At 39.7% G+C, this 22,711-nt stretch overlaps 1 protein-coding gene across 4 annotated transcripts in view; it reads left to right on the top strand.

Annotated features, from left to right (window-relative positions):
• The first annotated feature begins 1,759 nt into the window (after positions 1 to 1,759).
• The window catches only part of CCDC50 (coiled-coil domain containing 50), an 87,246-nt gene continuing 66,294 nt past the window's right edge, over positions 1,760 to 22,711 (top strand). The window contains exon 1 of one of the 4 annotated variants that reach the window (XM_044943569.1): positions 1,760 to 2,108. In XM_044943569.1, coding sequence (XP_044799504.1) covers positions 2,060 to 2,108 — 49 coding nt within the window. In that variant the 5' untranslated portion in view covers positions 1,760 to 2,059. The remainder of the gene's footprint in view (positions 2,109 to 22,711) is intronic. The other 3 variants (XM_006050271.4, XM_006050270.4, XM_006050272.4) reach the window with 3 other exon arrangements.

The following is a 22,711-nucleotide window of genomic DNA, read 5'->3' as shown; positions in this document are numbered from 1 at the left end:
TCTAGACAGGCGTTGTAGTCAGAGAGACACAGTATGACCAAAATTTTGGCCTAGCTAGCATAAAGGAAAGACATGTAATACACACCCTGACATTTCCCTCCTCCTTTTTTTTTTTTTAATCTTTTGCCAGTGTTGTCCATTGGTCTAACTCAAAATGAAACCACAGGGCAAGGAGACCCTGGTGATGTTTTCATAAATGTCACCCGCCCAGAGCAGATCATGACAGAGGAATGAAGACAATGAATTTGGGGGAGGAAAACTGACAATACTGTTATTATAAATATTCTCTATGACCATGGGAAGTTAAAAAAAAAAAAAAGTCATAGAAGGCAGGCAACTTAAAAATCCCCACAAAGCTACTTTTCTAATATTTCTATTTACACACTTAATTTGCTGGTGTTCTTTCTGCCTAGTAATAGGGTTGGTTAACCTTTTCTGGAAATGGTCCAATAGTAAATATTTTATAATCTGAGTACAAAGAGGCAAGATTGAAAATATTATGTTGTATTTCTCTATAAGCACTTAAATGTAATAATTTAAACACATAAAAAGCAGCCATTCAAATCCAGTGGCCCATGGTTTGCCACCCTCTGGCTTAGAAAATCCTCTCTTAATTTTTCGGTAATATGGCAAGTCCAAATAAACCCTCCTCCACATGGCCTCTCATACAGTTACTCTTTGAGCTGTCGAGTGACAGAATATCAACTTTTACTAGTTTAAGGTAGTAAAATGTGCTAGCCTCAATTGAGAAGATGCTGGAGGTAAATACCAGAATCCAGAGCAGTGGGAATCTCAGAGACCAGGTGGTTTTCTACTATGGTAACACCAGAACACACCCTCTTCATCTCTATTGTCTTCTTACCTTTACTTGTGTCTTCAGTTTGGCCTCATTGTCTATTAAGAAGAGTCAACCCTCCTCACAAGAAACAATGCTTATCTGTCCTTCTTTATATAATAACCCCAGAGAAGTATTCTGCTTGACTTGTCTTGGTCACACACCTATCCTTGGATGAATGTATGTAGGTGAGGGAAGAAGCTTGTTGATGGTGGAGAGGTTCTTTGATTGCACAAGCTTGGGAGAGGAGGCCCCTCCCGGAGAGGACTTCCCAAAGGAAGGGAGAATTCTGTTGCCAGGAGATGCTATTTCGGGGAAATAAAAATGTAACAATTATAGACCAATGTGTGACATGCCAGAAGAGGGAGACGTCTGACGCATGTTGTTATCACCCACAGTATCTAACATAGGACTCGGTAGACGTTCGTGCATTTTTGATGAATGAATGACTCAGTTCCCTCAACTGGTTGTGAACATTCTCTTAACAGGCCTAGCTTCTGATCAGCTGCTCTCTAGTTCTGTACACTGTAGTAGAGAGTTTTTAATGCCCAAACATCATCTTTCCTCTAATCCCAGGAAACAAAGAGTGCCCCAAAGAGCCAGGCACACAGGAAGCATCCTGTGGAAAGAGCCCAAGAATGGGGACTACACCGGCGACAGTAACGACTCTTGTGGGAGATCCGTGCGACCTTTTGGCCGAGGCCTTCAGGACACAAGGCCCCCGCCGACAGACGCGACCCTCCCTTGGGAGGGAGGCAGGGCGCGGGGGCGGGGGCCCTAGCCTCGGGCGCGTCACTCGGCACGAAGGAGACAGCAGGGAGGCGGCCGCAGGAGCAGATCTGCGCTCGCCAGCCACTTGAATTGCGGTTACAGACCTGCACCTCCCCTCCCCCTCCCCACCCAGGCCCGCCCGCCCGCCTTTCTGTCTCCTCTCTCCCTCCGTACTGGCCGGCCCGGGTCCATTTCCGGGCTCCGGGTATTTGGTATTGATCAGGGCCGGGGGCGCGGGAGCAGGTGGCTGCGGCGCTGCTGCGCCCGGGTCCGTCTCCCGCCGCCCTTGTCGCCAGCCCTTGCACGGCGGCCCGCCCCGTTCTCCGGGCCCGAGCGCTGCCTGCTGGACTTTGCGCCGCGTCGGGCGCTGCTGCTGCTGCGCGCCGGGCCGTGCTCTGTGCAGGCGGCGGCCGGGAAGCCGGAGGCGAAGTGCAGCCCGGACCCCAGGCCAACATGGCTGAAGTCACCATCGACCAGTCCAAGCTGCCGGGAGTCAAGGAAGGTAGGGGCCGGGCCGTGGAGCGCGCGCCGGGCCCCTCCGGCTCCTAGCGCCGGGTCTTTCCCGAGGGAGGAGGGCCTTCCTAGTCTCGGGGGCCCCCCGCGGCCTTCGCTTGGCGCCCACCGGGTGCCGGCCCGCCCTGGCCGGGAGGAAATTGAATTCCGGTTCTTTTGTGGGACCTTGGGCAAGTCACCTAAGTTCTGAGCCCCAGTTTTTCTCCACCGTCGGGAGATGAGGGGAGAGGCTAACACCACTCTCATCAAGTGGTTGTGTAGAGGTTCTCTGGAATAGCCGTGCAGTTAGTGAAAGCTCCAGACCTGGGTTCCTCTGACTTATTTCTCTTATTAAAAATTCAGGCCCAGCCTAGCTGGCTTGAAGGCTAGGAAGTGGGGAGTGGTTGACGTTCAGTTCCTTGTGGAACCTTTGTTTTGAAACTTGACTCTTTCCCTCCTTCTGTCTACGTTTCCTAGCGCTGCGTCTGGCTGGCTGACTTTCCCACCTTCATTCCAGGTTTAAAAGTTTAGTCTGGGCACTGCCCAGCGCGAGCAGCCAGATGGGAAGCTGCTATAAATAAGCGTTTTCTCACAAAAAGCAGTAAGCGAAGGGGAGCAGGGGACTCATTGTGATCCTAATTTTTACTAGCTTCCTATACTGATGTCCAGATGTAAGAGCTTGATTACTACTGGTCTGGCTTGACTTCTAGCAAGAAGCCCATTGACTTCTTGCCTCTCGTCTTCATCCTAGACCTTTTATTTTTTTCTTTTAAACTGAGCTCTTGGGTGCTGGATCGCCGTGATCTTTAGTAATCTTAGGCTGTTATTTGTCCCTGGGAAGCATGGAAGTCCCAGAGTGCTATCCGGGCTTGCAGAGATTGCCTTTGTAGTGGATGTCATTTGATTCAGCTGACTCTTGTGGTCTTAGTTGTCCTGGGAAGGTGGAATTGAAAATGATCTTTGCTTTCTTGGAACTGTTTCACTGCCAACCTGATTTGACTCATAGGGTGTTGTGGGTGCTAGGGCTGAACCCAGGATCCAAAGAAAGCTTGACTGCTTTAGGCCCCCGAGTTCCAAACACCAGGAGACAGTCGCTGGTTTTGTGTAGAATTCTTAATGCCTTTGGGCCTGTCCTGTTGTTCCTAAAGGATGTTAGTTTTTTAGGCCGGAGATTTTTTAGCAAGTGGTGTTTTTCAACCCTTGAGTTCCCATTCCTGGTTTTGGTAAAGGTTCTTGCATTCATATGTAAATGATTTTTTCTTTCCATGTCAAGGCTGGAGCCTGAGTGGTGGGAAAGGCAAATTTGCTCTTTGAAAGTCCTAGTCTTAGAGATAGTCTTTAACCTTTGTGGTATGAAGTTGTGTGTGTGTGTTTACATATATCCTTGTATATATAATGCTTCCTTCGGGGGTGTGAGGAGTAGGATAAGAATTGGAGTTCAGACACAACCTCAATTTGTAAACTGGGGCTTCCCTGGTGACTCAGTTGGTAAAGAATCTGCCTGCAGTGTGGGAGACCTGGCTTTGATCCCTGAGTTGGGAAGATCTCCGGAGGAGGGCATGGCAACTCACGTCAGTATTCTCTGGAGAATCCCGGTGGACAGAGGAGCCTTATGGGCTACATTTTACAGGGTTGCAGAGAGTCAGACACAACTAAGCGCAGCACACAGTCATGTAGTGCTATGAATTTACCTTGCTCCCTGTACATGTTAGTGATGTGAAACAAACTTGAAACTCACTTTCTATGTTTGTGTTTATATTACTCTTAGGTCTTTTGGTTTCTAACCAAGACATGAATGGTTAATTCTAGTATATTCTTTCTCAAGGGTTTCAACAAACACTTTCCATCTATAAATGCGAGATTTTTCCATTGCTAAACTCTGGCATTTAACTCATTTGGATTGGTTTTCGTTTTACACAACTTGATGTGAGGCAGTCCAGTTTATATAATATGGTAAAGTGGTATGGAAATTTATGTAGCTGTTTCATTAAATTAAAATTACATATATTAATTTACTTTGAAGGTGGTCAGAAATTGTTGAGAAGATCTTTGTTTTTGTAAGCATGTGATTTTTCTGGTTCAAAGATCATCAAAGGAAATGATACACTATAGTAGGAATGTCCTAAAGGCAGTGTGGTTTTTGTTCTGGGAGGTATTCACATCTAATAAAGTGTATCTTTCTCTAATATAAGTCTTGATTATAGTCTGGTTGCTCCCTAATGATTTTTTTTTGGACCCTAATTAAAGAAAATAAAGTTGGTGACCATGATTGGGTAAAACATACACAAACATTGAGACTGTTCTTAATATTGAAATTCTAACTCAGTTTGAAAAGGAAGTTTAGTAATAATTTGCTTAATATTCTGGCATAGATTTTTAAATTCTAGTTTTAAAAACTCTCTACTTCTCTTATTAGTGTAAACCTTTATATACAATTACAATTTGGAATCATTGGGCAGATTCCAGTAGAGACTGAGAAGAACAATGCAGTGGATGTCTGCCCCTTCCCACTGCCCTTTTCTTTAGGAAGGGACTGGGCGCCCTGGGACTTTTTTGTGAACTTCTCAACAGAGGTCATGGTAGCGGCTGACTTTAGGGAAGGGGAATATTTGAAAACTTTTTTCTTCTAGGTTAAAAATCTAACACTTGCTTAGTTTTAAGATGGTCAAAGATACTCATCATTTGGACAGACCTTTGAAAAAATAACTACTGCAGTAGTTTTACCTTGGGAAATCCCTCTTAAAATAGGAGACAGAGATGTGTTTGAGTTCATTTGTAGTGAAAAGAATTAAGTCAAGAATTAAGTCTAAGATGAATTTTAAGATACATCATTGTTTCTGGGTTTAAAAGCATTTTTTTTTGGAACATCTGCATACTTTTTGTAATGGAAATACTGTTGCCATTGTTTAGAAATAATGCTTTATTTCTTTGGAAACATTTGAGGTTCTCTGCTACCAGATTTGAAATAATTCTCAACCATTTTTTTATATCAGTAGATGTACATCTCAAATGCATCATGCAATTTGTGAATGCTAGACAAAAGTATTCTCCAATAGAAAAAGGTTCCAACAATATTCAACATTTTTTTTTTAGTTTAGATCAAAGCTTTTTTTCCCTTAAAAAAAAAAAAAGAGCACTTTCATTAGTTAACAAACTTAGATTTTTGGTCAGTTTTAGCTTCTTTGCTGAATTTTCTTTCTGAAACCACAATCCAGACTCCCCACTTTTTGCTCTCTCCAGTCTGATTCCCATCTCTGTGTGTCTGATTCTTTGTGACCCCCAAGGACTGTAGCCTGCCAGACTCCTCTGTTCATGGGATTTTCCAGGCAAGAATATTGGAGTGGATTGCCATTTCATTGTCTAGGGGATCTTCCTGTCCCAGGGATCAAACCCATGTCTCCTGTGTCTCCTGCTTTGGCAAGCGGATTCTTTATTGCAGACACTGGGGAAGCTGCTTCCATAGCTCTACTTAGTTTTAATTGCCGACTGCTAATCTTGCTCTTTCCCATATTTAGCAAAGTTTTCACATTATCTTAAGATTTTGGTCTGAGAGATGTAGACTGTGCATCAAAGCCATTTCTAGACTCTAAAGTTTATTAACTCCTTTGCAGTTTTTTAGTCATTAGCGTTTTCCCACTTTTAAACATTGAGCACGAAATATACAATCTACAGTCCTCTCATCTACCAGGCCAACCTTCTTTCTTTTTTCCTCTCAGCAGTAAGGGAATTTATTATGTATTATGTATTTTTACTGCCCTTCAAATGGGAAGTTCCAACATCTCCAAAGTTAGTTTACTTGATTAGTATCTGATGAGCACCTGTGCACTTGTGGTAGAGACATTTCTTGAAATGAAGGTAGCTAGCTATTCTGAGAGCAAATTCTTTTTCTTTAAAGATCAAAGTTAATGCATTTTCAGAAATATGCCTAGAAAGCACTGATTCATTTTAGGTCCAGAACACCATAGTGGCAAGATGAGGGTAAATTAAATTAATGGCGTAAGTCTAGAACTTTAAGCAGAAAGATATAAAATTATGTCTGTTACAGTAAGTTAATCAAGTAGTCCCAGAGATCTAAAGCATGTGGCATGCCCACAAGACACATAATGTGATGGAGGTCTCTAAGAGGTCCATTTTCTGGCTCTCAGACAAACTCAGTTTCTCTTTTCCTCAAAATTTCATAGGTTTTTTTGGGGGTAGGGGGGTGGTTATTGTTTTTTAATGAGACCTCTGCTAAATCTTGACTTAGGTATATGTCTTGTTTTTCTTTACCTTGATCTGGCTTCAGATCTTTCACATAGCTGGGAAAGATTCAGCAAATATGTGAATGAATAAATGAGTAAATCATAGACTACTAAATGCTCTCTTAGTTTAGAAATCCTATCTCTGGCATAATTTCCTGTTCCTTCTCAGAGCATAAGCTCTTAGAGGGCAGAGATAATGCCTTTTAACCTTGACATCATGTATCTTAGTGCCACTATTACAGTTATGAAAATGTTTTATGTATTTTTTTTAGTGGTTTTTTTTTTCATAGATATGTCTTATAAATGGAATCCATACAAAATTATGATAACATAGAAAGTAAAAAAAAAAAAGTCATTGCATGCTCTTCATTGTGACTTTGAAGGTAATCATTATTAAGAATAAAATTTTAGTAAAAACATTTTTGAAAATGCTATTTGGTGGTTTGAATTTTTTTTGAGTAATAGGTTTACTTTTTTCCCCCCTTGAGGTAAAATGCAAAGCAGTATCATATAATTTGGAAGCTGAAAAGAACCTTAGGTACATATTTTTTAGAGATTTATGTGTGTCACCCATTGTGTGAGGGTAATTTCACAGTAAAAAGTGCCCTGTGGTGGATGGTGTGATCTTGACTGTGCTGGAAAGGCAGTCCTAAAGAGTTCAAGGAGCTGTTCAAGGAGTTGTTGTAAAGAACTCTTGAAATTCCACCCGGAATGCCTCTCACGTTGCTATATGCAGGTATGTAGTACCTTCTTAAATAAATGCAGTGATTTTTAAAAACTGAAATAGCTGCTATTTGTAAAATAAAGATTATTTTAATAATTCAAGAAATGCCTTTTTTTTAAAACTGACAGGTACATAAAGGCCAACTTCTCCCTTGTGGGAAACTATTAGAAACCACTGCTCCACCAGATTTTCCAGATGAAAATCTGAGAGCCAGGAAGGGGAAGTGAGTTGTAGTAAACCCCTTAGACTTAACATATCTAAAAATTGCCACATAGGGCCTAAATTTAGAGAAGTTTAGAGCTGAGTATTCCACAGCTCAGTCTTCCCTCCTCTCTCCTTTTTCACCTTCCCCTTCCTTTCCGTCTCCTCCCTTCGTCGCTCTTCTTTTGTTCCCTCTCTGTGTTGTTCTCTCTCTTTTCAGTTATTCTGTAGATAAAAAAGAATCACTCCTGATGTATTTCCTTAATGGGTGCGTGTGTGTGCTCAGTCATTCAGTTGTATCCTTCTCTTTGCGGCCCCATAGACTGTAGCCTGCCAGGCTCCCCTGTCCGTGGAATCTCCCAGGCAAGAATACTGGAGTGTGTTGCCGTTTTCTTCTTCAGGAAATCTTCCTGACCCAGGAATCGAACCTGCATCTCTTGTGTCCCCTGCATTGGCAGGCAGATTCTGTACTGCTAGAGCCACCGGAGAAAAACAATGGTATAAAAATAATGAGTGGCAAAACAATTTCAGAGCTTTTTCTCAAGTTGTTTTAGGGATAATGTTTGATATGAATGTTAAAAAGTTGACCTAGGTTTCATTTTATTTTTTAATTAAAAGCTTTTTTTTTTAGGTTTTTGTTTTGATTCAGCAAATGAATTGCCGCATGAACTACAGGAGGTCATATTCCTGCCTCAGTGGTTTTTCCTACACAGAAGATGCATTTCCTCTCTGTACACTCAGCCTGAAGGGGCTAATGTTTAGAGGCTTGGATATTTTAAGACGATTAAACATACTGTGGAAATAAAGCTGTGGGCCATTATCTTTCCTTAGTTCTCTTCAGAGATGTAGAGTTTTGATTGAGATAAGTGAATTTTTGCCTCGGTAACAAAAAACAGTGTGATACCTCACACTTTTCTTGAAATCCCAGTTTTTTAAGTAAAGGAGTGTATTTTACAATTAACTACCCTGAGCTATAGGGGGGGAAAATAAACCTTATCACAGCTATGTTTGCAATTTCAGATGTAGCCACTGGAAGGATTGTTGGATTAATGCTTTAAGCTGATGACCTATTTAAAAGTGTCCTGTGCTTCAAAACTGTAAAATTAGGGTGCCCTAGATCCTAAATAAGAACTATAAAGGATAATTGGTCTTATATACCTTGGGGTTATATAGACTGTTTATTCCTAGATGTTTGAATTTAGAAATCAGTATAAGAATTTCTAGATACTGTTGTGTGGTTTATGTGCTGTGCTTAGTTGCTCAGTTGTGTCTGACTCTTTGTGACCCCATGGAGTGTAGCCCACCAGGCTCCTCTGTCCATGGGGATTCTCCAGGCAAGAATACTGGAGTGGGTTGCCCTGCCCTTCTCCAGGGGATCTTTCCAATCCAGGGATTGAACCCAGGTCTCCTGCATTACAGGCGAATTCTTTACAGATTGAGCTACCAGAGAAGCCCAGATACTGTTGTGTTGGCTAAAACAGAAGAGTTTTTCAGTGAGCTGGAACAGAAGACCCAAACGAACTTTTTGGCCAACCCACTGATTACGTTCTTTGCAGCCAAATAGATAGAAACTGTATAATCAGCAAAAATAAGACTGGGAGCTGACTGTGGCTCAGATCATGAACTCCTTATTGCCAAATTATTATCAGACTTTTATTGAAGAAAGTAGGGAAAACCACTATAGACTATTCAGGTATGACTTAAATCAAATCCCTTATGATTATACAGTGGAAGTGACAAATAAGTTCAAGGGATGAGATCTGATAGAGTGCCTGAAGAACTAGGGGCAGTGATCAAGACCATCCCCAAGAAAAAGAAATGCAAAAAGGTAAAATGGTTGTCTGAGGAGGTCTTACAAATAGCTGAGAAAAGGAAAGATATACCCATTTGAATGCAGAGTTCCAAAGACTAGCAAGGAGAGATAAGAAAGCCTTCCTTAGTGATCAGTGAAAAGATATAGAGGAAAACAATAGAATAGGAAAGACTAGAGATCTTTTCAAGAAAATTAGAGATTCCAAGGGAACATTTCATGCAAAGATGGGCACGATAAAGGACAGAAATGGTATGCACCTAACAGAACCAGGAGATATTAAGAAGAGGTAGCAAGAATACACAGAAGAACTATACAAAAAAGATCTTCATGACCCAGATAACCACTATGCTGTGATCACTCACCTAGAGCCAGACATCATGGAATGCAAAGTCAAGTGGGCCTTAGGAAGCATCACTACAAAGTTAGTGGAGGTGATGGAATTGCAGTTGAGCTATTTCAAATACTAAAAGATGATGCAGTGAAAGTGCTGCACTCAATATGCCAGCAAATTTGGAAAATTCAGTGGCCACAGGACTGGAAAAGGTCAGTTTTCATTCTAATCCCAAAGAAAGGCAATGCCAAAGAATGCTCAAACTACCTCACAATTGCACTCATCTCACATGCTAGTAAAGTAATGCTCAAAATTCTCCAAGCCAGGCTTCAGCAATATGTGAACCGTGAACTTTCAGATGTTCAAGCTGATTTTAGAAAAGGCAGAGGAACCAGAGATCAAATTGCCAACATCCGTTGGATCATCGAAAAAACAAGAGTTCCAGAAAATCATCTGCTTTATTTACTACGCCAGAGCCTTTGACTGTGTGGATCACAACAAACTCTGGAAAATTCTGAAAGAGATGGGAATATCAGACCACCTGACCTGCCTCCTGAGAAATCTGTATGCAGGTCAAGAAGCCACAGTTAGAACTGGACTTGGAGCAACAGACTGGTTCCAAATAGGAAAAGGAGTACGTCAAGGCTGTATATTTTCACCCTGCTTATTTAACTTATATGCAGAGTACATCATGAGAAATGCTGGGCTAGATGAAGCACAGGCTGGAATCAAGATTGACAGGAGAAATATCAAAAACGTCAGATATGTAGATGACACCACCCTGATAGCAGAAAGCGAAGAAGAACTAAAGAACCTCTTGATGAAAATGAAAGAAGAGAGTGAAAAAGTTGGCTTAAAACTCAACATTCAGAAAGCTAAGATCATGGCATCTGGTCCCTTCACTTCATGATGAATAGATGGGGGAACAATGGAAACAGTAACACACTTTATTTTTTGGGGCTTCAAAATCACTGCAGATGGTGACTGCAGCCATGAAATTAAAGGATGCTTGCCCTTGGAAGAAAAGTTATGACCGACCTAGACAACATATTAAAAAGCAGCGACATTACTTTCCCAACAAACGTTCATATAGTCAAAGCTATGGTTTTTCCAGTAGTCATGTATGGATGTGAGAGTTGGAGTCTAAAGAAAACTGAGCACTGAAGTATTGATGCTTCTGAACCATGGTGTTGGAGAATACCCTTGAGAGTCCCTTGGACTGCAAGGAGATCCAACCAGTCCATCCTAAAGGAAATCAGTCCCGAATATTCATTGGAAGGACTGATGTTGAAGCTGAAGCTCCAATTCTTTGGCCACTTGATGTGAAGAACTGACTCATTGGAAAAGACCCTGATGGTGGGTAAGATTGAAGGTGGATGGGAAAGTGGACGACAGAGGATGAGATGGTTGGATGGCATCACTGACTTGATGGACATGAGTTTGAATAAGCTCCTGGAGTTAGTCATGGGCAGGGAAGCTTGACGTGCTGCAGTTGATGGCGTCGCAAAGAGTTGGACACGACTGAGTGACTGAACAGACTGACTATTTTTAAAAGGACACCACAAACACGCATACTCAAAGTTTTTTTTTTTTAAGTATGTCACTATTTCAATAAAACAAACACACACATTAAGATATGTAGGTCTTCATATGATATTGGTAACCATACACTGACAGAAAAGCACTGAAAACTTTCTAATAAACCAGAACCAGTGTAAAACCAGTCTTGCTTATATATCAGTGTTTTTTTCTTTTTAGCCAGGCTCATTGATGTGTAATTCATGTACAGTAAAAGTTCTTCTTAATGTGCAGTTCTGAGTTTCACAAATGTTTGGTCTTGTAACCACCACAGCAGTTAAGATATAGAACAATTGCATAACCCCCAAATTGTTCTACCCCTTCCTCCCCACCCCAACCAACCACTGATTTGTTTTCTGGCCTTGTACTTTTGCCTTTACAAAAATGACATATAAATGGGATCACGCAATAAATAGCTTTTTGTGTTTGACTTCTTTCACTTAGCCTAATACATCTAATACCATGTGTATATCAGTAATTTTGTTCCTTTTCATTGCTGAATTCTAGTGAATGGCTGTACCACATTTGCTTATCCATTCACTAGTTGATGAATGTTGAGGTGTTTTTACTTTTGGTGGTTATAAATAGTCTCTATAAACATTTGCATACAATTTTTTTTGTGTGTGTGAATGTGTTTTCACTTCCCTTGGGTTAGCACCTGTGCTTAGGTGCTCAGTCATGTAAGACTCCTTGTGACCCCTTGGATTGCAGCCCGTCAGGTTCGTCTGTCCATGGGGATTCTCCAGGCAAGAATACTGGAGTAGATTGCTATGCCCTCCACCAGGGGATCTTGCCAATCCCAGGGACTGAATTTAGGCCTCCTGCATTGCAGGCTGATTCTTTACCAACTGAGGCACCAGAGAAGCCCAAGAACACTGGAGTGGGTACTCTATCCCTTCTCCAGGGGTCTTCCTGACCCAGGAAACAAACTTGGATCTCTTGCTTTGAAGGTGAATTCTTTACCAGCTGAGCTACCAGGGAAGCCCTGGGTTAGAACCTGGGGTAGGATTACTGGGTTGTATGGTGAATATATGTTTAGCGTTATAAGAAACTACCAAACTGGTTTTCAAAGTAGCCGTACCGTTTTGCATTCCCGCAGGCAGTGTATGTGAGCTCCAATTGCTCTGCATCCTTGTTTGTACTTTACATTGTCAAGATATATTTAAAACATTTTTAAGCGATTTTCTTAAGGGTTTAAATTCTGGTTCTGTTGTTTTGTAGCTGTGATCTAAATTTTAGCAGTGTAATATTACCTCCTGTGGCTTTAATTTGCATTTCTGTAATGACTAGTGATTGGAGACTCTTCTTGTGCTTATTTCCTATTCTTACATCATTTGTTGAAGTGAGTGTTCTGAAGTTTGCCTTTTAAAAAAATCAGGCTGTTTTCTTGTTAGAGCTTTGAGAACTCTTTATGTATTTGAATTCAACTCTCTTTTCAGATAATATTGTGTAAATATCAGTGGTCTTTGAACCTTGGTGCAATGTTAGGAGCTTTGCTGTGAGCAGGTTCCTGCTCTACTTGATACCAGCTGAATCTCTTGGAGATGGTCCCAGGAAACTGTAGTCTTTTATACCCAGATTATACATTGGGCTTAACAATGGGCATTTGGAATATACTGACTAAAATTACTGTGGCCACCGTAACGCAGGGATGCATCCTACCCTACTTTAATTTTTTGTTTTTTTTCAGTAGCAACTCATTACCTTTATCAGGGTTAAAGAATGGCAGCATGTTTTTCCTTTTGGTAATTGAAATTTGTTCCTCTAGGATAGAAGTTTGCAAACTATGGCCTGTGGGCCAGTCCAGCTACCCACTGCTTGTTTTTATACAGTGGAGCTGAATACAGCCTTTATATTTTTAAATGATTGAAGAAAAAGAAGAAGAAGAATGTTTTGTGACAGGTAAAAATGATATGAAATTCAAATTTCTGTGTCTAACGTTTTATTGGATCATAACTTTGCTCATTTGTCTACATACTGTCTGTGGCTGCTTTTGTGCTGTAAAGGCTGAAGTGAGTGAGTAATGACAGCACAGACTATGGTCAGAAAAACTTACATTGTTTACTCTCTGTTACTCTGTGGAGAAAAGATAATTTCTCTTGGACCATTTCAGCGAAACCTTTTAAAAACTTCCCTAATTGTTTTTTTTTTTTTTTTTTGATGCTTCATTAATCACTATAAACATCAGTTATCAAACCTTTTTTTGATACAGTGGTGCACTGTTGGAGATTGTTACTGGTTGAACCCACGCGACAGCATGTATTATTTTTGTAGTGATTTTTACAAATAGACTTACATCTGATTTTCATTTTTTAAAGAAGAACATGTGCTTCTTTAAAAATGTCTAGGTACTTCAAAATTGATTATCAAAGTAGAAACCATATGTAAAGTAAGAATAATCCATTTGCCAGTTCTGAGTAAGGGCCAGTGGGGCTTTCATGAGTGAAGTGTATGAGTAAACAAGTTCAACTTTTGAAAAATTTGCTTATGATTCTTAGTTTATTACTTATTACTGACTCTCTTCAAAACACGCAAACTAACATTTGCATGAATGAAGTGTCACTTTGTCTCTTGGAAACTTGCATCAGAAGTACCTAGGTTAATTTACCACTAAACTTTGAAGGCTTAATGTGTGATGAGCATTTCCAGTCCTGATACAGCTTCTCAAGGACCAAAATCAGGGGAGTCTCCCCTGGACTTTTTGGCTGTTATTTTTCCAGTGACTCATAAAGACTGAGTCACTTTCCGTTAACACTCAAGGACTTTAATTGCATTTAGTAAAAGCAGGGATGATTTACAAGGATATCTTTCCCCCTTCTCTGCCTCCTCATCAACATTTTTTTTTTTTTTTGTATGTTGACTATATAGAGAGTCCGTGGTTTACTTTAAATATGATACTCACTAATTTTTGAGTTGCACTTTCCATTAAATACCTTAAAATATTGGCTTTTTCTTTCATATTATGAAATTCTGCAAAATTCAGAACGTTAGAGTTGGCAAATACATTCAGAATTTTTTTTATTGTCTAGATGGGAAACCAGAAGTAGAGGAGGACAAAGAAGGGACTCGATTAAGATTCATATCCTCCCATCTGCACATGTTCAGTTTGGCCTAACATCTGCCAGCATCTATTTTAGAAAGGATTTTGCACTCTCAGTGTCTGCCTTTACAAACGTTCCTTATCCTGTTAGTGATTGCTGGATTCTAACTTACCATATCTGCTTCTGTTGTTTCCCCAGTTTTCCATGGTCAGACCTCATTATTTTATTTAAATTGGACTTTAGCTTACCCATGAAGCCTTTCTTTTTTTCTTTTCTCCTTGTAGTTTCCCCATGAAAATGCCAAAGAGCTGATCTTTGAAAGATTATTTCAGTTATGTGTGCGTGTGTTGGAGGGGAGAAGCTGGAGGTTTAGAAAATGGTTAGTTAGGGAGCTATTATCAATAGGACTCCAGTTTAACGTGCTTTCAATATCCCCAAATTCCAGGAACTTGGTTGCAGTGGCACTCAGGCTCCTCAAACTGGGATACCTATTGAGGTAAAGCAGCGCTGCCAAATCATTTCTAGGACAAACCCAGACACTTTGTGAGTAAAAAGGGCAATTTTAATAATTGTACCAGAATAGATATATAAGAGACTGCTGAAATACCACAGGCGGTTGGATATGATGATCAAGTGAGGTCCTTGTTAAAAAACCCTGTCTGGATATATAAAGTTTTCATTGACACTTACAGCATAAAGAATACCTGTCTCCCATAGACTGTCTTGAGATTCTTAATGGGTTTTCTATTTCATAACTGATACTAAATGAAACATGAAATCTGTTCTATAGAAGGTAGTAGGATTAAAGTTTCGTTAAGCTGTTCATAAATTAGTTCCCCAAAATTCTGCTTTTAGTTAGTTTTCTTTTTGTTTCCTGTTTATCTGTTCTCCCCATATATACCCCTTGAAAGTGGGGAATGGGTGTTGAAAAGATTTGTGCAGCTGAGGAGAGGTAAGAAATGCACACATTTCTGATGTAACACAACTATCATTCTCTTCATTTTAAAAGGAGTAGGAAGCCACCATTTTACTCTGTACGTTTCTGCTTATGTATCTTTTCAATAATTGAGCTCCTCCTGGAATTATTTTGCAGTATTTGCTCTAGTTTACCGATACATTAAATAATTTGTCCAGGTTGAAGTCAAGCTTGTGTAAAATTTAGTTTAAGCAGACTAACTTCTTTGGAAAGAGAAGTATTTTGAACCTAGGCTTGTAAGACTTGGTTTCACATTTCCTCATTACTATTCATTTGATGTAAGAACTCAGAGAAAACACTCAATGTCGTTCTTCAGTTTCCTTATCTATTTATTGGAAATAACATTTACTATGTCTAATACATGGATTTTCCATGAGAGTTAATTGAAGAAATGGATATGAAAATTTTTGCAAAGTGCAGTGTTGTATATTTAGTCTCGGTGATATTACTGTTCAAGTTACCCTATAATACTCCCACTTCTCTTTTTTTCCAGACCATTGTTCTTTGAGCCCTAATCCTTGACATGTTATTTCCTTCTATACTATCCAAATATAGCCTGTTTCTCTCCACTCATCCTCTCATCACCTCCTCAGGCCCAGCTCAAATGCTGATTCTCTGTTAAATCTACCCTGCTTCTTTGCTGTGTGTCTCCTTAACCTACTTTTGAGGTACTTAACTTCCTTAAGCCACATGTCTCACCCACTGTATTGGTCTGTTGGCTCTCTGTCAAGACAAGACTGGTAGCAGGCTGGTCTCAGTACTTTCTGGGGATCCTTATTCATAGGAGATACTCCAGAAAACTTGTCAGACTATCTGACAGGCCGACTGACCTGAGCTAACTACTCTAATGACGCTCGAATAAGAGCTGTGATCATTTGCATGATACAGTGGGACTGCAACAGAGGATTAGAGGCAGTCTTTCACTTTTAGTTGCATGAATTTTCCCCATCTCTCAGGTTTCTGTAGGAGGCTGATTGGTGTTAAGGTTAACTCAAGGCCTAAACACATAGTAAGTTCCTTTGGAAACAATGATCTTACCTGTTTATGGGTTAATTTTAGTTATGTATGACCATATTACTGTGTGTAAATTTTCCAGGATTATGATATGGTAGCATTTTGTTCCTGTTACTAAAGGATCCAGGTAGTTTCTTAGACGGCATTGGATTCTATTCAGAATTTTTATGTTTACTATTTTCTTCTTTAGATTTATCCTTAGGAAGAGGGGTCAAAGTTTTAACAAAACAGGTCACATATAACATGTATTTTTAAGTTCTTGATTATGGAGGAGATTGTGAAGAATGTAAAAGTTACAAGTTAGAAACTAAGAAGATGAATGTACAAATTATAAACTTGGTATGGTTTATGAGATCAAGAGAGAGTAGGAAGGCATGAGCAAAAGAGCTCAAGAGTTTCTTGCTTTGGAGGTGGATATGTTTAATTCATACTTATCTGAGGATGGTTTTGTCAATTAGGACATACAGTTTAGTCTGTTTCAGCTTCATTCTGATGTATTAAAAATTAACCCTTTTAAAAACATACTATGCTACAAAAACCAATTTATATTGGTAATTAGATATTATAATGGTATTTTTAAATCATCAAAATGACTTTGAATCCTTAAAAAACAAATGAAACAAGTGAATGCTCTAGAGCAGAAAAGGTATTTGGACAGCTTGTCTTCCTGTTCGCCGATGCAGGCTGCCTCTGATTTTCTTTCACTTCCTCTGCAGGGGAATTACATGATAACCACATATACTGTATTGAAGCCAATTTCAGTAACAACACATAGAGAAATAAATCCAAGGCATCTAGAACCCATTCTTGGTGAACTTAAATTTGGTGATCTTCAAGATTTCTGAGTATGGAAGGTATTTGCTTTCCCAGGCTGTGCTCCGATCATCTGGCCCCAGGTTAACTAACCTTTTAATAAATTGCACAGTCCACAGTTGAGTTCATTGGACAGTAAATGAATCTTAACATGGTCTCATTTTATCATGAAATTGAAGGTTCTGTGAGAACCGCTAGTTTAGACAGGATGAGTCTGCCTTTTGATGTGGCACTCCCTGGTGGCTCAGACGGTAAAGCGTCTGCCTGCAGTGCGGGAGACCAGGGTTTGATCCCTGGTTTGGGAAGATCCCCGGGAGAAGGAAATGGCAACCCACTCCAGTACTCTTGCCTGGAAAATTCCATGGACTGAGGAGCCTGGTGGGCTACAGTCCATGGGGTTGCAAAGAGTTGGACATGACTGAGTGACTTCACTTTCACTTTTCAGAGTGAACAAAAGATTATTTTAAGATTTATTGGTTGTTACTGGTGGCTCAGACAGTAAAGAATCTACCTGCAGTGTGTGAGACGTGGGTTTGATCCCTGGGTGGGAAAGATCCCCAGAGAATGGAATGGCAGCCCACTCCAGTATTCTTGCCTGGAGAATTTCATGGACAGAGGAACCTGGTGGGCTACAGTCCATGGGGTTGCAAAGAGTAGGACATGACTAAGTGACTAACACTTCCACTTTCAAAACTACTGTGGGTGGTGGTGGTTTAGTCAGTCGTTTGTGTCCGACTCTTGTGATCCCATGTAGTGTAGCCCGCCAGGCCCCTGTGTTATAAAATTTCCCAGGCAAGAATACTGGAGTGGGTTGCCATTTCCTTTTCCAGGGGATCTTTCCGACCCAGGGGTTGAACCTGGGTCTCCTGCATTGCAGACAGATTCTTAACTGACTGAGCCACCAGGGAAGCCCACGGTATAAATATGTAAAAGCAGATTTTTGCCCTTTTGGTATGGCAAAAATAAGAAAACCATCAGCAACAGTGAAGAAAACAATATCTGGTATAGAAGAAAGTGTAACAGTCTTCCTGTGTGGATAGTCTATATAGGCTGTGCTTATCACGTTTTTAGATGATGTGCTTATATACTAGAGACAAATGTATATAACTTACACTGAATCAACTACACTTCATACTACTAAGTTGGAGGAATTATTAAAAATAATTTGAACCGTTTCCTTAATAGGTCAGGACATTGAGGTTCTGATTTTGGAAAGTTCTGACTGGTATCTGGAATGAAGAACTGGGCTTTTTGTACTTCAACCCGGGAAAGAGATATCTAAATGCATGTAGCGTTTTGGTATCTTACTGAATTTTTGTATAGTAAGATACCAAAATGCCATGTGGATTTGGCAGAAAGCTTTTACAGTTCAAGGAACAGAAATTAGGAAAATTTATCTAGTTTTAGGCATGCGGTATTTTAAATCTACATGTTAATATATTGTTTAGATTTTGACTAGCTCTACTTCTACTCAATAGTCTGCTGTCACACCATACCTGATGGTGATACTTGGATGATTCTTATATTTTGATAAACTGTAACTACATGACTTTCACATAGAATTCTTCTTTACTTTCTAATCATTAATATTCAACTGAAAAAAGTTTGGTGTGGTGGAGCTTATTAAACATTCTAGGCGTTCTGATTTTCTTATAACTCGGGCCCACAGTGTATATGTGTGGAAAATGTGTTCTCCCTCATGAGAAAACCTATAATGTAGGAAAGAGCTATTGAAATGTGGTCAACTGTTGATTATATTGTAATTCCTTGCCAGGAAATATTTTCATGCATTCATAAGAGAAAGTAGTGATTGCTTATTCCATTATAGATTCTGTATATAGGGAAGTGATAGATCTGTGTTAATCAGTGACTTAGTGGGACCTGACTAAAAGAAATACTTAATAAAAAATAACTAATTATAAACATTCATTAATTCTGATAAAAAAGTGTTAGTCACTCAGTCATGACCAACTCTCTGCAGCCTCATTGATTGTAGCCCACCAGGCTCATCTGTCCATGGAATTCTCCAAGCAGGAATACTGGAGTGGGTAGCCATTCCCTTCTCCAGGGGATCTTCCCGACCCAGGGATCGAACCTTTGTCTCCTGAATTGTAGGCAGATTCTTAACCATATGAGCCACCAGGGAAGCCTCTAATTCTGATGATACCAGTAATAATTGGAAGTTCCATTTATTGAACTTCCTCTTACTGAGTGACAGATATTTTCTTTGGCCCTTCATTACCTAATTTAGTCCTCACAACATTTATCTTCATTTCACAGAGGAGAAACCTGAGGCTCAAAGAGATCAAATAACTTGTCTAAAATCTTTTAGCCAATAAGAATGCAGTATTTGAATCCTGATCTATATAGCTCTAAAGGTGTTTTTTCTTTTTTGAAACACTTTTTAAACATTAAAAATCCAAATCAGAACCATGATGCCATTTTATGTACTCTGTTTACTTTTGTGTGGTTGAAGAAACCTCAGCATACTCCTTATTGGAATTTATTACTGAACTTCAATTTTTGCTTCTCTCTTCCATTCACAGAGTTTCCAGTTTTCTTTGGGAATAGAGGACAATCAAAAGTTCACATCTAATTTAAATACCACTAAGGTGAATAAAGATTTCTTCCTCAAAAAGAAAAAAAAAAAATCCCCTCTGATGAACTATCAATACACGGAAACCCAAAGTGATTGATAGAATCCATTCTTAAAATCTGCACACATCTCCCTGTTACCTGCTTAGGAAGTTTCTGGCTGTACTGTGGAACTCAGGCTCACTTCTTCCAATTTGCTGTTGGGTCCTTAACCTTCTTCTGTATAGAGTATTTCTAGAAGAACTCTGATTTTAATGTAATCCTGCTTATAAGAGAAATCTCCTGGTATTCCAAGGAGGCAGTCCCCTAGTAAGTGTAAAAACAGTTGATCTAGGAATGTACCCATGATCTTAAGATACTTTACCAAAAAACACATTTTGTCAGTAAACATGACCAATTATTGAACATATGGCAGCATATCAGAGTAAGATTCCAGAAATCTCGAGATCACCCATTTGTGGCAACCCACTCCAGTACTCTTGCCTGGAAAATCCCATGGACAAAGGAGCCTGGTAGGCTGTAGTCCACGGGGTCGTGAAGAGTCGGACACCACTGAGGGACTTCACTTTCACTTTTCACTTTCATGCATTGGAGAAGGAAACGGCAGCCCACTCCAGTGTTCTTGCCTGGAGAATCCCAGGGACGGGGGAGCCTGGTGGGCTGCCGTCTATGGGGTCGCACAGAGTCGGACACGACTGAAGCGACTTAGCAGCATACTTTGAGATTTACAAATTTCCAAGATTACTGGAAATGTGTGTAGAATTCTGACAAATGGTTATCACAGTGAAACTGTGAGTGTTGCAGTTTGCCTTATGGGAACAGATTGTAAGAATATTTTTCCTATACCTACTTACCCCATGAGCAGTTTTTTGTTTTTTTTTTAAACTTTGAGTATTACTGTTCTCTCAAATTTTTGAAGCTGAAATGAATTTACTAATCCTAACATGAAAGTGCTAGCTAATGTATCTGCTTAAAGAAAAGTTGAAAGTGGAAATGTCTGACTCAAGGATAAATAAAACTTGCAGTAGCTAGTACTTAAGGAAACTTGTCATATGAAGCCAATAAAGGCAAAATGGTTTTTCTTCCCTTGGTGTAAACTTGTACTTAAGTTGGATTGGTGTGATCTTTTGGGTTTTAATGGGCATGACTGGGTTTATCCTACAGAGGTTTAAGAAGATGGGTGGCTTTTCTTTCTAGGCTAAGGCAAACAGAGAAACCAAACCATTTGAGGCCTGCCAAACCATTTGAGGGCTTAAGTGCCAGGAAAAGTGCCTCAAATAGAGGAACAGAACATTGTAGTTTCTTTAGGGATACATGGAGTAAAAATTAAAGAAATATTTTTTTTTTCCTATGAGGATATAAATTGCTTTGAAAAAATTATCTGCCACTGCTTATCTAGGGGTATTTTACCCTTTTGAAGACCCCTGTGGTTATCAGTGGTCTTTTGTTTTCTACATGAAAGGTTTATCTCTGTTGAAATAGTTTGTACTTTTTTTTTAAAAGAAATCGACACAATGTTGTAAGGCAATTTTCCACCAGTTAAAAAACATGTAAGAAGTACAAATTTCCTCTGATGCTTAAGTACTATAATGGTTATTATTACTCTTATTACAGGTGAGCAAATGTAAATGATATTAATTTATTTGCAATTATTCATCTGGTGAGTGTTAGAGCTAGTATTAGAATCTAAGTAAGCTTAGTCTTGGTTAAAGTGCATGTGTATGCAGTAGGTATTCACAGAATATCTCCTTATGCAACACACTCTATGCAACACACTCTATGCAACAACACCTCTATGCAACACACTACAGAAAATACTGTTTAAGAGATTCATATTTTCCGAAGTGTAATTTGATAGTCATCTTTTTTATGTTTAAATATGAAATTTTATAAATCTATTTGGAAATCAGCTGAATCATTTTAAAGCAGGAGTGCTATTTTTTTAATCATTTTTATGTAATGTACACAGTAATTAGCTGCTGTGTAAATTCATATTTTCCTGAATTGTTCTGAAGCGAAGCACCCATGTAAAATGTAATTGTTCTTTAAGAAAGCCACCAAAAGCAGTAAATTTAGAAGTCTTCTCTGGTTATGATTAATTTGATTTTATAAGACAGTTGAAATTCACAAATGCGTTTCTTTGCTAATGAGAATCCAGCATTCTTCGGTGAATAATCAGTAAGGTATTAGAGATCTGATAAGTTTATTTAGTAGCAGTTCTATTTCACAGAATCAAATTACTGTAACTGTATTGAATTAACAGCTCACTTTCCTTTCCAAGAGGATATTTGTTCACTTTGTTTCTGTGACTATATCTGCGTAGTGATTACTTGATAAATGTAGAAAATCTCTTTTTCTTTTCATGTGGCTGAGGTTAGCAAAACTACCATCACGTTAAGGCTGAGGAAAAGAAGCATAAAACACTTTGAAATTAAATCAGTAGCTACTACAAGACTAGAACTATATTTAGGGTCATTGATTGTCCATACTGGCAAAGTGAGTTATATCTGTTGGTTAAAACATAAGCATGCATTCTTTCTCTCTTCTTCTTGTACATACACACATATACACACATACATTCACACACACGATTAAAATGGTTTTAAATGCTGCTGAGTGACCTGGTTGTCTAAACTGATACTGTCCTTTCTAGTAGTATTGTGGTTATTGTTCTGAGCAGTGTTGTCCAACAAATTTTCCATGGTGGTGGAAGTACTCTGTATTTCTCACTGTCCAAAATGGTAAGCATCAGTACCACATGCCTGTTTAGCACTGGAAATGTGGCTAGTGAAACTGAGGAATTGGATTTTTATAATTTAACTTTCAGATCAGATCAGATCAGATCAGTTGCTCAGTGGTGTCCGACTCTTTGCGACCCCATGAATGGCAGCACGCCAGGCCTCCCTGTCCATCACCAACTCCTGGAGTTCACTCAGACTCACGTCCATCGAGTCAGTGATGCCATCCAGCCATCTCATCCTCTGTAGCCCCCTTCTCCTCCTGCCCCCGATCCCTCCCAGCATCAGAGTCTTTTCCAATGAGTCAACTCTTCGCATGAGGTGGCCAAAGTACTGGAGTTTCAGCTTTAGCATCATTCCTTCCAAAGAAATCCCAGGGCTGATCTCCTTCAGAATGGACTGGCTGGATCTCCTTGCAGTCCAAGGGACTCTCAAGAGTCTTCTCCAACACCACAGTTCAAAAGCATCAATTCTTCAGCGCTCAGCCTTCTTCACAGTCCAACTCTCACATCCATACATGACCACAGGAAAAACCATAGCCTTGACTA

This window comes from Bubalus bubalis, chromosome 1 (genome assembly GCF_019923935.1).
Source record: "Bubalus bubalis isolate 160015118507 breed Murrah chromosome 1, NDDB_SH_1, whole genome shotgun sequence".
NCBI lineage: Eukaryota > Metazoa > Chordata > Mammalia > Artiodactyla > Bovidae > Bubalus > Bubalus bubalis.
The sequence above is the reverse complement of the archived record's forward strand: the minus strand, read 5'-3'. Positions and strand labels throughout refer to the sequence as shown.